This window comes from Myotis yumanensis, unplaced genomic scaffold (assembly GCF_028538775.1).
Source record: "Myotis yumanensis isolate MYYU_CA2020_CCGP unplaced genomic scaffold, mMyoYum1.0.hap1 SCAF_10, whole genome shotgun sequence".
Classification (NCBI taxonomy): Eukaryota; Metazoa; Chordata; class Mammalia; order Chiroptera; family Vespertilionidae; genus Myotis; species Myotis yumanensis.
In genome coordinates this window covers 23,905,943-23,926,037 of record NW_027223761.1, presented here as the reverse complement: position 1 = coordinate 23,926,037, position 20,095 = coordinate 23,905,943, and the positions used below count along the sequence as shown (strand labels likewise).

The window sequence follows — 20,095 nt, the reverse complement described above, 5'->3', positions numbered from 1 at the left end:
GATGTTTCTCTTACCATCTCCCTTCCTCTATAAAATAAATAAAACCATATTAATTCATATTGTGATTGTAATACCACCCGTCAAAGTAAAGTACTTCAAACTTCTCTTCTTTAGTAAATTAAATATTAACCTTAACTGAGTTCCCTGGATTTGATTGGTATGAATTATGAGTTTTATTTCCTGTCTTAATAGAACATGATAGCATTTTTTTTAAGTACTTCCATGATATTGTGGGTGGCAAGATATTATAAACTTAAAATACACTTTTTTAAGTTAATTGTCTGTGGTTATAAGGTGGGTCCAGGAAGGTTGTCATAACTCTTAAAAATGTGAAAAATTCACGTCTAAAATTTATGTTCTCATAACAATTGCATAGAATTAAACTTATGGGATACACACTATATAACTATTTCTTCCTCCAAGGCCTGTATCTTACTATGTATCTTACATTTCTTCCTTAGTATTTTTATTACATGTATGTATATTGGAAAAAACATTGAGTTATTACTAAGTGTTCTCATTTTTGATGCCTTTAAAATATATTAATGTCTCCCAAAATCATCACCATCTTTATCCAAAAAAAGTTCATTGCACACTTATAGTTTTTTAGGTGCTGCACATAAAAAAAGTATGACATGGTCCATATGACCCTAAAGAAACTTAGGTTTTTGTTTCAGAGACATCAGGATACATACATAAAAAGATAAATAATATTAAAAAGTAGCATGGAGTATGTGCCAAATGAATCAGTAAGCTCTATCACAGTCTAGAAGAAGAAATTATCACCAAGCATTGAACAGTACAGTATTTGTATGACAGAGAAAGGGAGAGGGACAAGAAGAGAACAAATAGAATGAATATTAATTTGGGGGAATAGGATTTATGCACTGAGGATATAGATGTTTTTAGTGAGATGTTTTCTGTCTGCTATAGACAGAATTAGAAGTCTTTGAATATATCGATTTTGACTGTCTCCTGGTCCATAAATTCTGTAATCATTGGGATTTTATCTATTTTATTTGTTTGTATCACAGATGTCTAGAACAGTGCCTGACATTTAGTAGTTGCTCAGTAGGTATTCATTTGTTATTCTTTTTTGTAGTTGAGCACTAGCCATTAATTTCTGAGCTATTTTTATAACTCACAGTGGCCATAGGATTATCTATTACCTCCTTGTGAGTGGAAAAGTTATGAGGCTTTCCAGAACAGGGGAAGATTACTCTACTGAATAAATTTTGAAAGGATTACTGAGAGATAGAAATACAGTTGCATTTTATCATTTCTGAAATATTTCAATGTGTGAGTTGTGAATCAATGACTAAATCAATTTTTAAAAAGTATTTCCTGAAGGGAAAGAAAATGGCCAGTAAAGATAATTCTATCAAAGATTTTGAGCAAGGATATCTTTAAATGATGTTTAAAAGTGATCATAATTAATATGAAAATTAAAATAGCTTGGTTATATATATGTATATATACACACACACACACACACACTGTATATAACTATGTCTTCAAAGAGCTCTGTGTAGTATGGTAAACATTAACATATCAAAATGTGAACAGTTCTCAAACTATAACAGGGGCACGATAAAATGGGGGAAGAAATGTAGCCCACTGGGGTCACATAAAAGAAGTTGGAGAAAAATTCTTTGTGGTTCAAAGGTCACAGCCTGTATGCCCTGTATTTGATGTGTTTGCGCAAATCCTTGCCATTGCTTCCAACTCCCAACTGACAGTGATCAAATGATAACCAATGTATTTAAGGGAAGAAAAACAGCTTGCAGCAGAAGGAGAGAGGTAACATTTATTGAGGACCTTCCTATGCCTAGGCGTTTTTGTAGATATTCTCATGCACATTAATTATATTACTCTTTACAAAAGCTCTGTGAGGTTGAAGTTGCTCTGTTGTCTACATAGTACAAATGAGGATTCTGAGTCTTGAGGGAATAAATAATTAGAAAGTTAATGATCTGATTCAATCTGACTTCAGAACTTGTTGAAATATTTCTGCTACACCAAGCTGCCTCAGAGGGGAAAGACTTAAATACCACGAGATATAGGGAGCTGAAACTGAGGGAAATGAAATAACTTGTCCAAATCCACAGGAGTAATTAGTAGCAGTCAAGATTTAACGGTAAGCCTGATGATGCTATTTCCCCTTTCCACTCTACCACTGTTGTTTTAGGAAGAAATAAAACATTTGCTTGGTGATCTATATACATTGTACGTATATCTTTCTATATTGTGTGCTCTTGTTCATTTTTACATTCCTGTGTCCAGTACCTGATAGATAATCCTTATTCAGCAAACATTTGAGTACTGAATCTGCAAACCTATAGGTATGAAGAGGTGACACACATTTGAAACAATTAAAGCATTTTAAAAAAAGAGACAAAATAGACAAATTTGTGGATCCTGACAAGGTCATAATAATGAAGATTTAGCTGAAACCGGTTTGGCTCAGTGGATAGAGCGTCGGCCTGTGGACTGAAAGGTCCCGGGTTCGATTCCCGTCAAGGGCATGTACTTGGGTTGCAGGCACATCCCCAGTGGGGGATGTGCAGGAGGCGGCTGATCGATGTTTCTCTCTCATCGATGTTTCTGACTCTCTGTCTCTCTCCCTTCCTCTCTATAAAAAATCAATAAAATATATTTTAAAAAAAATAATAATGAAGATTTAGAGTTCTGAAATGGTACTAAGTAAATAGAAACTCATGAAGTATTACAGTGTAGTGTTTAAGAACATATACTATGGAGCCAGAGTGGACTGGGTCTAATTCCAACACTTAGTAATTGACATGGGTAAGTGGCTTCCCTCTCTGTACTTATTTCTTCATCTGCAGTATGAGTTACATTGTCACCTACCTCACAGGGTTATCATGAGGATGAAGTGATTTAATAAGTAAGAAAGCACTTATCAGAGTCGGGCACACAGAAAGTACTCTCCCAATGTTTGTTCTTATCGTTGTTTAAATATGAACTTCACGTTACATCCACTGTTTTGGGTCCCTCTGAATTGCTTGCTTGGGAGGCCTAATGAAATGGTAGAAGCAGCCATGGCCCCTGATTTGTGCCTACAGACCAATAAAATTTAATGACTGGAAAATAGGTAGCACACTGAGATTTCCATGGACCAATGCTGATACTGATGTGAGGAAGACTTGGATCCGCACAGTAAGCAAACCTTCTGCCCAGACAATGATTTGGATTTGGCTCTTCTTATATTCCCTTGTGGAATATTATTAGCTAGGCATGCCCCAGATGCACACACAAAATGAATGATTCAATGTATGATGAAGTGAACCCTGGATTCAGTTAAGGTCAATGAAACAAACTTTAAGTATCTGGGTACTCTTCCTGGCAGCTTCTTAAGACATGTTAATATTGTTCTGCTTTCCATGCTCTGCTTGTCACTCTGGTCCACGTGATCAGAGTTCTCTGCATAGCTATCTGCTAGTTCAGTGCACCCTCATATTTCGCTGCAGCGTTCTTGATAACGATTTATGATGGCCTACTGCCATGTTCGGCAAACTGCGGCTTGCGAGCCACATGTGGCTTTTTGGCCCCTTGAGTGTGGCTCTTCCACAAAATACCAACTTCTGCGCATGGGCCATGAAGTTTCAATCGCACTGTACGTGCGCGCCCGCACGTGGTATTTTGCCTACCACTGGTCTAGTGTATAGTTTAGTTGATCTACATCAAGTTGCCTTTGATGCTGATCCTGACAGGATGCCTTAGTTCCAGTGACCAGTCCAGTTCTAATAACTTTCTAACTTACTCCCTCATGCCTGAATCTCTTCCCATATCCCTGTCCAGGACCTCAGTTTATTCACAACTAGATTATTTGTTCTTTTCAGGAAAATTCTGGTCAATAGTTAGAAGCCTCTGATTTACTGCCACATTTACTTGATAGTAATATGACCAGTTCCACACACATGGCTTTCTCACAAACCCCCTGCAACCACATGCCACTCTCTCCCTGATTATCATGCACTAGTTCTTTCCAGACCTCTGTGCCACAGACTCCTGCTGGCCTCTGCTCTGATTTGTATTCTGGCACCAGAACCTAGCACCTTAGTCAACCACCAGGCACTACTGCATGTTTCCTGTGAAGATTTTAAGAGGAAGCTACCCTTTAAAGGACTCAATCAGCAGAGGAGAATCTAGAACAGTGGTTCTCAACCTTCTGGCCCTTTAAATACAGTTCCTCATGTTGTGACCCAACCATAAAATTATTTTCGTTGCTACTTCATAACTGTAATGTTGCTACTGTTATGAATCATAATGTAAATATCTGATATGCAGGATGGTCTTAGGCGCCCCTGTAAAAGGGTTGTTGGACCACCAAAGGGGTTGCGACCCAGAGGTTGAGAACTGCTGATCTAGAAGATTAGGGGAGAAAACTTTTTTATTTTCTCCTTGCTACTTTTAATTTCACTCCTAAATACAAAGAGTGTGGTATATTATTTGCAAAAATACCCACTATAATTTCTCTCTTCTCTGTATGTATTCTCTTGTAATGTGTCCTCTTTTCATCAAGTGGTGAAGTCTGTTTTCATAATCTTGGAATATGAACTGAGATATGACTTGCTTTGGCTAATGGGATAATAGAAAATGAAACATACTCAGAAACTTAAAAAGTGCTTGCGAATTGGGGTTGTCCCACTTTGCTACTTTTGGATCCAGACCACTCTGGGGAAACCTGGGCGAGCCGACTAATTGCTGGAGACACATGGTCCAGTTATCTTCTTTATCCCAGCCAACTTCCCAACATGTAAGTGAGGTCATATGGGACCAACTGAGCCATAATCAACTCACTATCAAAATAATCACCAACTGAGCCCAACCCAAATTGCCAACTGACAGATTATGAGCTAATAAATTATTGTTGTTTTAAGCCATTAACTTTTGGGGTAGTATGTCACACAGCAATAGTTAAATGATTCAGAGAGAAATGAGACCATCATTATTAGTCATTTCTGTGGACCATTTGTATGTTTTTGTCAGTTGTGTATTATGGCAAGGTAAATTACTGTACTTGAGATTAAAGGTATATCATGATGTAAAGTGTTTATTTAATATTTTGGGTTAAGATAGAGGAATGCTAAATCTTAGGAGAATAAAAATAATAGTGATGTTTTTCTCCCCTAATTTATCTTAGAGTTAATTTCCAAATGCAAAGTTTTTGTGAAAAGTTGTGTTCAAACTTTACATTTTTAAACTTGTTTTATTCAACAGCCCAATTGTGTGTGGTTTTTGTTTTTTTGTTTTTTTTTAAATCTGATTCTACACAAATAACTCTTCTCTCCATGAAACTGAAAATTATTTATCCCAGGGCAACAAAAAGTGCCTTTTTATATCAAGCTTTTTGTAAGCCATGGGAATTTGGCATTTCTAAGGCTAAGATGGATAAGTACTCTCCTTGACTACAAAATGTTCAACCCTGTGAGTTGGATCCAGTTTGTAATTTTGAGGGTAATCTATCCTTAACCCCTACCATTAGACTGTATGCAGTTAGAAGAATGATGAAGTTCTATGTCAATCCTAAATCAAATATACACAGTGCATAGTAGCTACTCTTACATCATCAGTTCCAATATATACTAGAGCACATTAGTCCTTCATAATAAAACAGATCCGTAACATGTACTCCAAGTGCAGATGACTTGTCAGTCAATATTAACAATACTTACCATAGTCAAAGAACCTCAAAAATGGCCTTCAACAACTAAGGTATTACTGGCAATCTATTGCTAAGTGCCTTGACTTTACTTGGGGTTGGGTTGCAGAACCATTCTCTTGTGCTCTGAGTCACAAGCAGCATTCTACTTTCAACTGGGGGATCCTGCGGTAATGACAAATGATGATGACAGTGATCTGACACAAATTGTGCCTGTGTAGTTATGTCTACATACCCTGGTTTGGCTTTATTTTTTTTTAAATATACTTTATTGATTTTTTACAGAGAAGAAGGGAGAAATAGAGAGTTAGAAACATCGATGAGAGAGAAACATCGATCAGCTGCCTCCTACACACCTCCATGACCACCATGATCCTTCCTGGCTAGTTAACACTTTTCTGTTACTTGTTTTATAATATTTGTAAATTGCATATGCAAAAATATTGAACATTCAAATTTGAAAGAAAGAAGAAGTGGAGAGAGGACCTGAGGAAGAAAGGTAGAGAGAAAAGAGAGAAGAAAGAAAGGCAGAAAAAAAGGGGGGGAGCAGGGGACCTGCCTGTCCAGGAAAATTAGCCACAACATAATTGCATATCCTATATAATAAAGAGCTAATATGCTAATTAGACTGGACAGTGGAAAGACCTTCCAGAAAGACCAGTGGGTGGGGGGTGGGCCGCAAGGCAGCCCGGGCTGTGAGGGCTGAGGCAGCCACAGCTGTGAGAGCCTACTCTTGCACAATTTTCATGCATCGGGCCTCTAGTATGAAATAACTCCCCAGGGTCTGAAGTTAAGGCTAAGTTTTCAACAGATTGGTCAGTAAACTTTGTAGATGATTTCTTTACTCTGAGAACAGTCTAGTAATTCTAGAAACATATGACTGATGTAGCATCAGAAAACTCTGCCTTAAACACATGGTTTACTTTATGGCGTGGCCTCATGTTACTTTTCTTCCATATGATAATCTCATACTTGTATATCATTATGCTGAGTTTTATACCACAAAGATTACATTTTTGTTATTTACTCATAGTGAGGCAAAAAACTATATGAGTATTGTGTATTAAACAGTTATGTTTGAGGGCACTCAAGAATGCAAACATGTCATAAAATATTATTTTTATTTTACAAGTATATTAGTGTCAAGCAGGATAGTAGCTATAATTTATTTGAGGGTTTTGCTGCAGTGTAAAGATTTCTATGGTTAAAGGTAATAGCTGATCCTAAAAGGATTATAGAAAATATGTAGGGCAGAAATTGTACTTAGGTCTGAAATAATTAAACGGAACAAAACTGCACTAGTACAGCTATGGAGGAAACAGGCTTAGCAGTGGTATACATGAAAAAGAATCCAGGGTAATTAGACAGTATAAGTAAACATTGTGAAATAAACTCTAAAACTATTTTGATCTTGAGCTGTATTAATATAATAACTAGAACAAGAGGGGCAAGAATTTACTTTATTCTATACTGATCATTGTGGAATTTAGATCTAGGGACATCATCAAACTGGAACTAGCACAGTGAAAGAATTTTTGTATGGAGAATAGCAGAAGAAATGAGTTGTTTTATTTAGAGAAAAGAAGACTCGAGGACCATGACAGCTATAATAGTTATGATGTTTTTCATTGCAGGTAAAAGAAAAACCAACTCAAACGGGTTTTGATAATCAAGATAATTTATGGGCTCATATAACTCACAAGTTCAGAAACAAGTTGGATTTTAGGTGAGGCTCAATCTAGCAGCCTGGTTATTCTTTCTCTCTACTTTGTCTTCTACAGTTTTGGCTAAAACTACTGCCACCCTTTTCCTTCCTTGGGTGGCCATCTCTGCTGGTGATAATCAAGGCTGTGTGCTTCTTTCATATCAGGCGAAATTCCAAAAAACTTTATTCTGCCAGTAACTCATTGGAAGAAAGAATTTTTCCTTCCAATTCCTAGCAAATATCTCTTGCATCTCATCAGCCAGAGTTGTTACACATGCCAGTCTCTGAACAAATTACAGAGGCTTTGGACCTAGTGTGTGCAAATTAGCTTAACTTACCAGAAATCTACCTCTTCAATTGAGATAGTATATCCATCATAATTCTCAAGAAAAACAAATCAATAAGATACACACACATATACCCACACACAGACATGTGTGTGTGCATATATATACATATATAAAGTGATTTATTTCAAGAATTTGGCTCACACAATTGTGGGGACTGGCAAGTCTGAAATTGGTAGGGCAGGCCAGCAGGCTGGAAACTGACATGGGCTGATAATGCAGTCGTGAGGAAGAATGTCTTCTTCCTCTGGGAAACCTCAGTTTTTGCTCTTAAGTTCTTTCAGCTAATTGGATGAGTCACACCCACATTACTGAAGATAATATATTTTACTTAATATTAACCATATCTACAAAATACCTGATGTGTGTCTGCTTGAATATTTGAGCATATCTAAGTTGAGGTAAATATCAGATATGATCAGTTTCTCCCAAAATATATGACCGACGTTTTGAGATCCTGTTGAAACAAAAAGTTTGGCAACTAAGAGGAAGGTAACAAATATCTTTTACCATAGCTAATTGTAGATATGTGAAAGGCTGCCTTGGGTTATAGGCTTTCAACTGTTTTACATGGACTGATACCAAGGACAATAGAACTAGCAAGGAGACAGCTATCAACTTAACTAAAAGAGAATTGGCTTTAAAAAAAAAGCATACAAAACTAGTAAGTTCTTATTACTGGGTGTTCATACATGAGCTAGATTACTGTGCTATAAGGTCTAAAATTAAAGACAAATATGTGTTCTTGATCTGGGGAAAACTGAGAGACCCTGGAATAGCGTAGCCATAAGTTCTCCCCACTCTACTCCTACCTACAAGCTTTCTTAACCAAATGACCCTCCTTATCAAAGGGATCAGGTACAGTATCTGCTTATTTCTGAGTAGCAAGTGTCAGTACCCTGCCAGCCATCAAATTATTCAATAAAGTGAATCATATCATCCTGTGAGAACCAAGGGGACCATAGCGTATAACCTCCATTAAGCTATGTGTGGCATGTGGTATTTTCCTCCCCTGGGCTGGGAGTATATGAGATTAATAGACTCCTGTCCATCTCATCTGTGCAGTGTCAGGTGCCCTGTATTTGGCCATTTCCATAATCCTAGAGTGGGAATCTTTCCCTCACCATTGAGGTGAATGGGAGGTGATTAAAACAATGACTTTTCTCCCCCTACCTAGCAGCGATGGTGGAGAGAGAAAAGATTCAACATCAGTTAAATAATTGGAATGAATGATTTGTGAATTGCCCCCAACCCCAAAATTCAATTATTTATGTTTCTAATGCTAGTATTAGCATTCAATCTGTATTTTCCAAATACAGACATACCTCTCAGAAAGATTACAAGTTCACTTCCAGACCACTGCAATAAAGTGAATATCTCAAGTGAGTCACATGAATTTTTTGGTTTCCAATTGCATATACTGTAAATTTCTTGGTTTCCCAGTTTATACTGTAGTCTATTATGTGTGCAACATATTATGTCTAAAAAATGTACATATCATAATTTAAAAAATACTTTTCTGTTAAAGCAAAATGCTAACCACTCTCTGAGTCTTCAGTGAGTTGGGATCGTTTTACTGGTGAAGGGTCTTGCCTCATTATCAATGGCTGCTGACTGATCTGGTCAGATGGTGGTTGCTGAAGGTTGAGGTGGCTGTGGCATTTTCTTAAAATAAGACTACAGTGAAGTTTGATGCATCGATAGACTCTTTTCTTTCACAAACAATTTCTTTATAGCATGCAATCTTGTTGGTAGCATTTTACCCACAATAGAACTTCTTTAAAATTTGGAGTCAATCCTCCCAAACCCTGTTGCTGCTTTATCAACTAAGGTATGTAATATTTTAAATCCTGTGTTATCGTTTCAATGGTCTTCATAATATCTTCTCCAGAAGTAGATTCCATCTCAACAAACCACTTTGCTTGCTCATCTAAAAGAAGCAGCTCCTCATCTATTAAAGTTTTATGATGAGATTGCAGCAATTCAGTCACATCTTCAGGCTCCACTTCTAATTCTAGTTCTCTTGCTATTTCCATGACATCTGCAGTTACTTCCTCCACTGAAGTCTTAAACCCTTCAAAGTCATTCATGAGGGTTGGAATCAACTTCTTCCAGACTCCTGTTAATGATGATATTTTGATCTCTTCCTATGAATCATAGGTGTTCTCAATGACATCGAAAATTCATCTAAAATGTTGAATCTTTGTCAGAAGGTTTTCAATTTACCTTGCCCAGATCCACCACAGGAATCACTGTCTATGGCAGCTATGGCTTCACAAAATGTATTTCTTAATAAAACTTGAAATTCAGAATTACTCTTTGACCCATGGACTGCAGAATGGGTGTTGTGTTAGCAGGCATGAAGACAGTATTAATCTCCTTGTACATCCCATTAGACCTCTTAGATGACCAGGTTAATTGTCAGTGAACACTACTATTTTGATAGGAATCTTTTTTTCTAAGCAGTTTGTCTCAACAGTGAGTTAAAATATTCAGGGAACCATATTGTAAGCAGATGTGCTATCATCCAGGCTTTGTTGTTTTATTTTTAGAGCACAGGCAGATAAGATTTAGCATAATTCTTAAGGGCCCTTGGATCCTTGGAGTGGTAAATGAACATTGGTTTCATCTCAAAGTCACCAGGTGCATTAGCCCCTAACTAGAGAGTCAGCCTGTCCTTTGAAGCTTTGAAGCCAGGCATTGACTTCTCCTCTCTAGCTGTTAATGTCCAAGGAGCCATCATCTTCCAAAAGAAGGTTCTTCCTCCTCCATTGAAAATCTGTTGTTTAGTCTAGCCACCTTCATTAATTATTTTAGCAAGATCTGGATAATTTACTGCTTCACCTTGCACTTTTGTGTTACGGAAATGGTTTTTCCCCATAAACTTCATGAACCAACCTCTGGAAGTTTCAAACTTTTCTTTTGCAGTTTTCTCACCTCTCCCAGCCTTCATGGAATTGAATTGAGAAAGGGCCTTGCTCTAGATTAGGTTTTGGCTTAAGAGAATGTTGTGGCTGGTTTGATCTATCTAGACCAGTGGTCGCCAACCTTTCGGACCTAACAGACCACCAGTGGTCCGTGGACCACCAGTTGGTGACCGCTGATCTAGACCACTAAAACTTTCTCCACATCATCAATAAGGCTGTTTTAATTTCTTATAATTTGTGTGTTCCACTGGAGTAGCATTTTTAATTTTTTCAAGAACTTTTTCTTTGAATTCACAACTTGGCTAACTGGTGCAAGAGGCCTACCTTTAGGACTGTTTCAGTATTGTCATTCCTTCCTCACTAAGCTTATTCATATATAGCTTTTCACTTAAAGTGAGAGATGTATAATTCTTCCTTTCCCTTGGACACTCAGAGAACATTGTAAGGTAATTAGTTGGCTGCATAATTTCAATATTGTTGTGTGTCACAGAATAGGAAGGTCCAAGGAAAGAGTATGAGATGGGAGAATGGCTTGTCAATGGAGCAGTCAGAACACACACAACATTTATTAATAAAGTTCACCATCTTATATTGGCATGATTTGTGGCACCCTAAAACAATTACAATAGTAACATCAGACATCACTGATCATAGATTACTGTAGCAAATATAATCATAATGAAAAAGTTTAAAATATTACAAGAATTATCAAAATGTAGTGACACAGAGACACCAAATCAGCACATGCTATTGGAAAAAATGGCACTGTTAGACTTGCCGGATGCCAGGTTGCCAGAAACCTTCAGTTGTTAAAAAAACAAAAACAAAAACAAAAAACACCAAAAACAGTATCTGCAAAGCACAGTAAAGCAAGGTGCAATAAAACGAGTATGCCTATAAAGACGTAGCAATTTGTTTATCTGTCCACTGTCAGTTACCAACTATCAGATCATTATGCAAACTATTTATTCATTTCTTTCTTTCAGCTCAAAGCTCAGAATGTCATGCCTTTTTAATCATTTTATTAATCATTATATACCTCCAAATAATTGGTGAGTGAATCTGAAAATAGCTATCTTCATTAAAATAAAATAAAAACACACACACAATGATCCGTGAATTCCTTCTTAAATGACATAATATAGGGTGTCCCCCAAAAATATATACACACACTTTGAATAATTATAAAAGCAGTGTTTATTAAAATACATTTCATTTTCAGAATTGAGCTAGTATCTGTTAGAGTGTGTATACACTTTTTGGGACACCCTGTGTATAAATAAAACATAAATATAAATTCCCCAACACTGTCAAAATCCACACTCACCCTACCCACCTGTAGATGGAGGGAATGAGGTCTTGGGAATATTGCCCAATTTTTCTCTTCTCGTTCCCTTTCCAAATGCATGCCAGTTGCCCTAAGGCTTCAGAAGAACCCTGAAGGCAGCATCTCACTTTGTGTAGGAAGGAGAATTAGTATAGCTGCAAGGTGATCCCAACTTCTTGCCATTCTGTTGATTTTGAGTGCTCATTCACTCCAGATTCCCTGCTGAGAGTTGAAACATTGCTTCTGCAAGAAGGCATTTATTTTAGGTACAGTTTCATTCTTCAGATGTGCAGCTTCACAGCACTGCTATTGTAAATTATAGGGAAAATATGGAGAAAGTTAACATGGTTGGCTTAAAGATCTTTGACATCTTTTTCTGGTGATTTCTGTTTTATTTCTTATTGTATTTAAATTGGCTTACTCATTAAATTTATGAGATAATACTTGACATACATCACTGTATAAGTTTAAGTTGTACAGTATGATGATTTGACTTATATATACTGTTCCTTGGAATGAGAGTTCTTAGGGGTTACTTTCTTTTTAATCCTCACCTGAAGACACGTTTATTGACTTTTTCAGAGAGAGAGAAATAAAAACACCAATGTGTGAGAGAGAAACATCCATTGGCTGCCTTCCACATGCGCCTGACTGGGGGTCGAACCCACAATCCAGGTATGTGCCCTGACCAGGAATTGAATCTGTGACTTTTAGGTGCATCGGATGACGCTCCAATCAACTGAGCCACACCGGCCAGGGCAGGAGCTACTTTCTTAGCAGCTTTCATATATACCATACATCAGTGTAAACTATCAGTAGTAATCAGTTGTACAAACATCCGTAGTACTTATTTATCTGAAAGTTTATACCTTTTGACCACCTTCATCCAAATTCCCTACCCCATCCCTTGCCTCTAATAACCATGGATCTGATCTCTTCTTCTGTGAATTTGGGTTCCTCTCTCTCTTTTTTAGACTCCACATATAAGTGCAATCATAATTTATCTTTTTCTTAATTATTTTACTTAGCATCATTTCATCCTTGTTGTTGCAAATGGCATGATTTTCTTATTTTTTATGGCAGAATAATATTTTGTAACTTCTTTATCTAGTCATTCACTGATGGACACTTAAGTTGTTTCCATGTCGTGGCTATTGCAAATAATGCTGTTATAAACATGGGGGGGGGGGGGGGGGCGGGGTGCAGATAACTGTTCACAATGGTGTTTTCATTTCCTTTGGATATATTCTTAGAAGTGGAATTGCTGACTCACATGGCAGTTCTAATTTTAATTTGTTTTAGGAACCTCTATACTAGTGGCTATATTAGTTTAAATTCAAACCAACAGTACACAAGAGTTCCCTTTTCTCCACATCCTTACCAGCATTTGTTATCTCTAAATTTATTCTTTTTATAGATTTGTATATGCTTCTTTTCCTGACGCATAGATTTAATAATTTTTTAAAGAAAAAAATAAATACCTGGCCTGACAAAGGAAATTTTTAAAATTATCATCTTATTATATACCTTCACAAAAGCATAAAACAAATTGTGTTCATTAGCAAGAATAAAATTACATTAAATCAACTCTGGTGTTGGAACCAAAGATGTAGAGTTTCCGTACCCATCTGTCTTTATATAGTATTAAGCATGCTGTTGGCACTTAGTAAATATGTATTGGTTAAATCATTTAATAATAGGATGTGCTGCTTCCATTGACCATAGACCTTAGAAAAGACTTTTGTGTAACAGCAGTGTTTTCTTCATCTCCTGGGTTTGTCCACAGTAAACAGATCCGAGCTATGCTAGGCCAGTTCAGCCAGGCCGAAGGCTTATTAATGAAAGCTGGAGTGCAGCCAGGAACGCTGGATGGAGTTCTTTTCGATCTTGGATGTTCTTCCATGCAATTTGATGCTCCTGAAAGAGGTTTTTCCCTTCGGAATGATGGCCCTTTGGACATGAGAATGGATGGTGGCAGGTGAGTATCAATAAAGCATTTCTCCACACAACAAGAAATCGATTTCTCAAAAGCACTCTGAATTTAATTTCCCTTTAAGACTGCAGAATTCCCATTACAAGCCATACCCAACACTATCCATATATAATAAATCAGTTTTGTTTGATACTCATTAAAGCTTTCAGTGTTTCTCTAGATTTGGGATTCTGAAAGAAAAACCATTGCTGTCTACACAAACTAGTGAGGAGGATAACTTTCGTACTGATTATCTTTTTTTATGGACAGTCGTGCTTTGATATGACCTTTTAACAGAGATTGTGACCCATACTTGTCAGGACCTTTTTGTTCTGAGTCTTAAACCTTCTTTTGCTCAAGTTGGCATTCATAGAATGAAGAATGTGATCATAAAAGAAAATAATAAAAATCTTTTAAAAACCAGTGACTAATAGTGAAGGTCAAATATTTTTTCATGTTTGGAGATTGCGGTTTAGCAGAGATACTAAAATCTCAAGCAAATTTCGGCTGTTCTTGATGTCTTGCTAAGGAGGATGCCTTCTGAAATACAATGAACAAAGCTTCTAGTTAATAGTTGTAAACCCCCGTATTGTTAATGTAAAGATTTATCAGCAAATTTTAGTGTGAGAATCAGGGTTCCCGAGATTCTCCCCTAAGAACATGAAAATAAGATTGCCTTTGAGAATGAAACTCTTAATATGTAATGGATGAGATTTAGAGTTGAGAAAATATCTTAAAAAGCAGGTAGACTTCCACTGAGATAGCATAGACTGTAACTTAGCCACAAATATTAACAGATCTGGAGAAAGTATGTGCTGTTCAGAAAGTGGGAGTTGATTCACATGAATTTATAGAAAAAGAAGAGTTAGAGATGTGAACAAGTGCATTGCTAATCCAAGTGGTGTTATGGGAGAGGGAAGTGGTCAGTCAAATCATGGAGGCTGGTATGTCCCTGTGTTGAATGTGGATGCAACAGGCTTTCTTAACATTAGAATCTTACAGCATAGTTTGATTTGTGCTATCCCAATTTCAACAACAGCTTTTAGATCATAATAAGGTTTCATGCAGCAGAAAGACATTAGCAGATTCAAGGACCTGTGGGTATAGCCCTGTTGTCAGGTGTAGTCTTCACTATAAGGCAATAAATAAATTCACACTTAGGTTAATATTTTCTTTGTAAGTCCGTGACCTCTGGAGGACCGATGAAATCCCTTAACCTATTAAGTTGGGGTGGGGGGCAGATTCTGTATCTTGACTTTTTGTTGTTATTGTTTTTGTTAATCCTCACTTGAGGATATTTTTCCATTTTTTTAGGGAGAGTAGAAGAGAGAGGGAAAGACAGAGAGAAACTTCGATGTGAGAGAAACACATCGATTGGTTGCCTCCTGCAGGAGCCCTGACCAGGGCCTGGGCCTGGGAGGAGCCTGTAACCAAGGTACGTGTCCTTAACCTTTGGTCCACAGGCCGACGCTCTATCCACTGAGTCAAACCAGCTAGGGCTGTATCTTGACTTCTACACCATATAAATGCCTATTCTGAAGCCTCCTAGAAGCCCTCTGGCTTTCAGCGTGTTCCCCGTTTGGCCTTGTACTAACATTAGATAAAATAAAATTATGCCTATTATCCACTGAACTATATTGAAGAAAAAACACATTTTTTATTTTCATACTTGAATGTAGAAAGGTATTGTCAAAAATTGCTAAGTACATCCATACTAATTTTAGAACTGTCTGATTTGAGGTGAAATCCATACTATGGAATCTGAGTTTATCATCGTTCACAAGGTTCATTCTAATACTCAGTGGTTTGGGCAGTTGAATTTACAACTAGGTAAGATCTAGCAGGGATTGTGTCGATTATGCCAAAAATGATGATTGGCAAATCCAAGAATGGGAAAAATCTAAGGGACATGGACAAGCATTGAGCTTCCCTATGGGCTGTTATACTATGTGTTTTAGGATTATATGCACCCTTAACTCTCTCAATAATTCTATGATGTAAGCATTGTTACTTTCATTCACAGGTTAGAAATTGAGGAAATTGAGGCTCCACTATATTAACAAGCTTATCCAATAGTAAAGCCAGGATTCTAATCTAGGTCAGTTTGACTCTAAAGACCAAATCTTTATCCTTAAAGCTATTATTGAAGGAGCAAAGCCTATTGAGATAGAAACCAGACTACCGTGTAGGATGTTCATTGGTCTGGGGGTGCCATGCATCCAGGAAAAAAAAAGATTTGAGAGAGGAAGAGAGAGAGAGAAAGAGAGAGAGAGAGAGATGGAGATGATGGCAAAATAGGGGACAAGCCAAGGACAACAAAATTTTCTCCTGGAGGACCTAGGCATTCTAACGAGGTGCAATGAAGTGTATTTAAGGAAGGATTTAAGTGTTTATTAAATCTGATTTGATCCTCAGTTCTTAAAGATGCCATATCTTTGTTAGTTAAATTTCTCACAATGTGGTACCAACAATCAATCCAACATATTAACTGCACGAGTAGTAACTATACTATTAGCAAAGCTATCTTTCTAATAAGTAAGGTCTCGGTTAACTTATCACTTAGAATTCCTGGATCCATTTTTCTAAGGTAAGGTAAGCTGGCATGGTCTGACAAAGTGAATTCTGTTTCCTGTTACTATGACTTATTTGGGCACAGTTTGATATTTCTTTGTCTTCTTCACCTGAAATTACCATCTAGGCTTGTTTAGTACTATTTGTTGATTACCAAGTGTTATCCCATGATGTCTTTTGTCCTGGAAGTAGAAGCCAATATTGTTAAACATTTGAAATAATACACATGATTATCATTAAGGTTGTTCTAGTTTTTGTGAGGGAGGCTGACCAGCAGTATCTTCTTGTACAGTAGTCCTCCTTATCCCTGGTTTCACTTTCTCCCCTTTTAGTTACCTGAAGTCAACCGTGGCCTGAAACTATTAATTGGAAAACACAAGAAATAAGCAATTCATAAGCTTTAAATTGTGCACCATTCTGCAGAGCAAGATGAAATCTTGTGGAATCCCACAGTCTCTTGCCTGGGATGTGAATCATTCCTTTGTCCAGCATATCTATGCTATATATGCTAACCACTCATTAGTTGCTTAGTAGCCATCTGGGTTATCAGATCAATTATAGTGGTATCACAGTGCTTGTGTTCAAGTAACCTTTATTTTACTTAATAATGACCCCAAAGTGCAAGAGTAGTGATGCTGGTAATTCATACACACCAAAGGTGCAATAGAGTGTATGTGTGTATGTATGTATGTATGTATAGGAAAAAAACATAGTATGTATAGGACTCGGTTCTATTGTGGTTTCAAGTTTCTGATAGGGTCTTGGATGTATTCCCTGGGATAAGATGGGACTCCTGTAATAATTTTCTAAGTCTGTTTGTACTCCAATAATATAAGTAGTTGGTTACTGGACAGTCTCGGGTTTATTTAAGTTCCTGAGATTGAGGCTCATTTAAGTATCAGTTAGTACCCTTGTTACTTCTATACAGAAAAAATGTTCAAGCAACAATTTAAGTTTTGAACAAACTAAATCCAAATATTTCTGCTATTTTAGTTTAGGGAAAATCTGCATGAGCAGTCACTTCTTTGTGAATTAAAGGTTAGTAAACTATTTTAATTTCCTGCTGCCCTTGACCTTGATGAACCTCACACACAGAGTCCCCACTTGCTCTAATGACGGAAAGCTTATTTTATCCCTGTAAGATTTCAGTCTTTGACTTTAAAAACCTCAGAAGCTCTCTTAGCCTATGTTTGTATGCCTGACTTTGTGTCTCAGTACTCTGAAGTTTCACCTCTTGTCAATGAAACTGACGTCAATGAACTAATTGGTTCTTCTTGTGCTTAGGTACCCTGACATGCCCACCGCAGCTGATGTTGTGAACGCTTTAGATCAACAGGCACTTGCATCCATCCTGAGAACATACGGGGAGGAGAGGCATGCCAAGAAAATCGCTTCAGCAATCGTTCAGGCACGCAGCATCTACCCCATCACCAGAACCCAGCAGCTTGCCAGCATCGTCGCAGGTACCCTCATTAATTCTGAACAGTGTCTGAGAGGGAGAAAAAAAAAGAATATATATATATTAATCCCCCAAACTCCCAAAGGGTTTCATTTGTACTTAAAATCATGCAGGAGTGAATCTTGCCTAAAATCTTTGGTTTTGCAAGCTTCCTCCCCACCCCCAACACCTCTCCCCCACACACAATTTTAAAATATACTGTAGTTTGCTGATTAGTTTAATAATAGATTTTTTTCACATGAGATAATTTATCATTTGTGCCTACCAAGGTGAATGCTTGGAATAATGAGCAAAAAAATTCCTTGATTCATCACAGTGCTTGATAAGCATCCTGTATAAGATCTGACATTACCTTCAGTTTCACATTTCTGCATTTTAATATTTTGGGCGAAAGGAGAATTGCATTGCCCAACTGCTAAAATAAAATCCAGTGACTCATACATCTATTCTAAACACCCGGCTAACAAAGGGTATGTGATGTATAGGTTATTCCACTTGGTGAATGCTAAACTAAATCAGCCTGAGGGGCTTATTGAAACATTTCATCTTTTTTTGCTGTTTGCCACCATAAACCTCTTGAACCTAAGTCTAGCTAGGAGGCGCTTTATTATAGCCTTTCTGTTTGAAGCCAAAGTTGTCTCACAGCTGTATTTCATGATGAAAGTTTCCCTAGACAAAAATACAACTTCTGCAGTTGTTATTTCACAGAATTCCAGTGGCAAATTATTTGTCTTTTTGGACCTTCTGAAGCCGTACATCTTTTTTATTTACCAAATGTATTAAGATTTCTTTTCAGTGGTTTCTCTTACGTTAATTAAATAGCTAAAGACATAGGAAAAAGCTTATAGAAAGCTCCTAGTATTGGTTCTTCTATCTTAATATTATCCATAGTTTAAGGAATAAAACTTAATTATGCATTTATTCAGATCAAGATTTAAAGATCATATAGCAATTGTCTTATGACATGATTTCATAAAAATATATTCTTCTTAGTTATGCTAATAAAATATAAAAAGTTGACTAAATCTTCAATTTTTTAAGTAGCATACCTCAGGGCCCTTGAAATGTAACATTGAGCAACTTCCTTAAGGCAAGTTATTGCAAAATTCTCATAGGTTATGTCAACATAAAATATTTCATGAGATTTTTCCCCATAAAGAGTTTATACTAGCAGGGTAACATTAAATTCACCCTCATCTCGTCTCCCTTTCTTTTTCCTTACTCCATACTCACTCACATGTCTGCACCTTATCTTTTCCATCAGACGTTAACTAGTTCTGTCTCTCATATTGAAAACAAGGGCAGTGAGATGTCACATTTTTTTTCTATTCACAAGTAAGTCCAGAATTTTATGGTGCTGAAAATGAGGACTTGAAATGAGGGTGTTCTAGAGGTCTTTCAGTGAAAAAAAATCTTATCTGGTAACTGAAGAAACTGAGGCACAGAGAGTGTCAAAAGTTTCTTCAAAGGTACAGCCTAATTAATAGCAACATCAATACTAATCTAGAGTTTGGAAGCTTGTGAATTTGAGGCATAATTGGGAATCTGCCTTTAAGAAATTAACTTTTCTGTCTCAGGTTCCTACTCAGCAAACTTGGGGAAATAACACTGTTTAGATAGAAGTTACATGAAGATGTAGAATAGAAACAGTGTAAGTGTTTTCAGGAAGATATGATATGAAAAACATACTGGGGTTATGACAAATGATATAGTAAAAGTGATGATAATCATATATGTGTATATAAAACCCCATTTTAGTAAATTCCACTAAAAGATTTGAGTTCTCCCTAATGAGTCTATTTTTATGGCTCATATCAACCTCTAATAAAACTTTATTGATGATGATAGAATTCTTTAGTAAAGAGAAAATAGAACAATGAAATTACATTTTAAAGCTCATTTATTTAAAAAAAATGATTCAGGAGAGGCTGCTATATACCAGGGCATTATACTGAGTACTAAGAATAGATTGGGGAGAGAATCAGATAGATCCTCTGTGTTCATGAAGCTTATAGACCAGTAAGTGACTGGATAACAACATGGTTTAAGAAGCCTATATTTGTAGTGAAAAACCTTCTTATTTATTGTAGTCTGAATTTATGAA

General features: G+C 36.8%; 1 protein-coding gene across 5 annotated transcripts in view; it reads left to right on the top strand.

Annotated features, from left to right (window-relative positions):
• The window catches only part of METTL15 (methyltransferase 15, mitochondrial 12S rRNA N4-cytidine), a 183,918-nt gene that overhangs the window by 127,273 nt on the left and 36,550 nt on the right, over positions 1-20,095 (top strand). For 4 of the 5 annotated variants that reach the window (XM_070428130.1, XM_070428131.1, XM_070428132.1 and 1 more), the window contains 2 exons: positions 13,776-13,967; positions 17,817-17,995. In XM_070428130.1, the coding sequence (XP_070284231.1) occupies positions 13,776-13,967; positions 17,817-17,995 (371 nt within the window). The remainder of the gene's footprint in view (positions 1-13,775; positions 13,968-17,816; positions 17,996-20,095) is intronic. The other variant, XM_070428133.1, reaches the window with a different exon arrangement.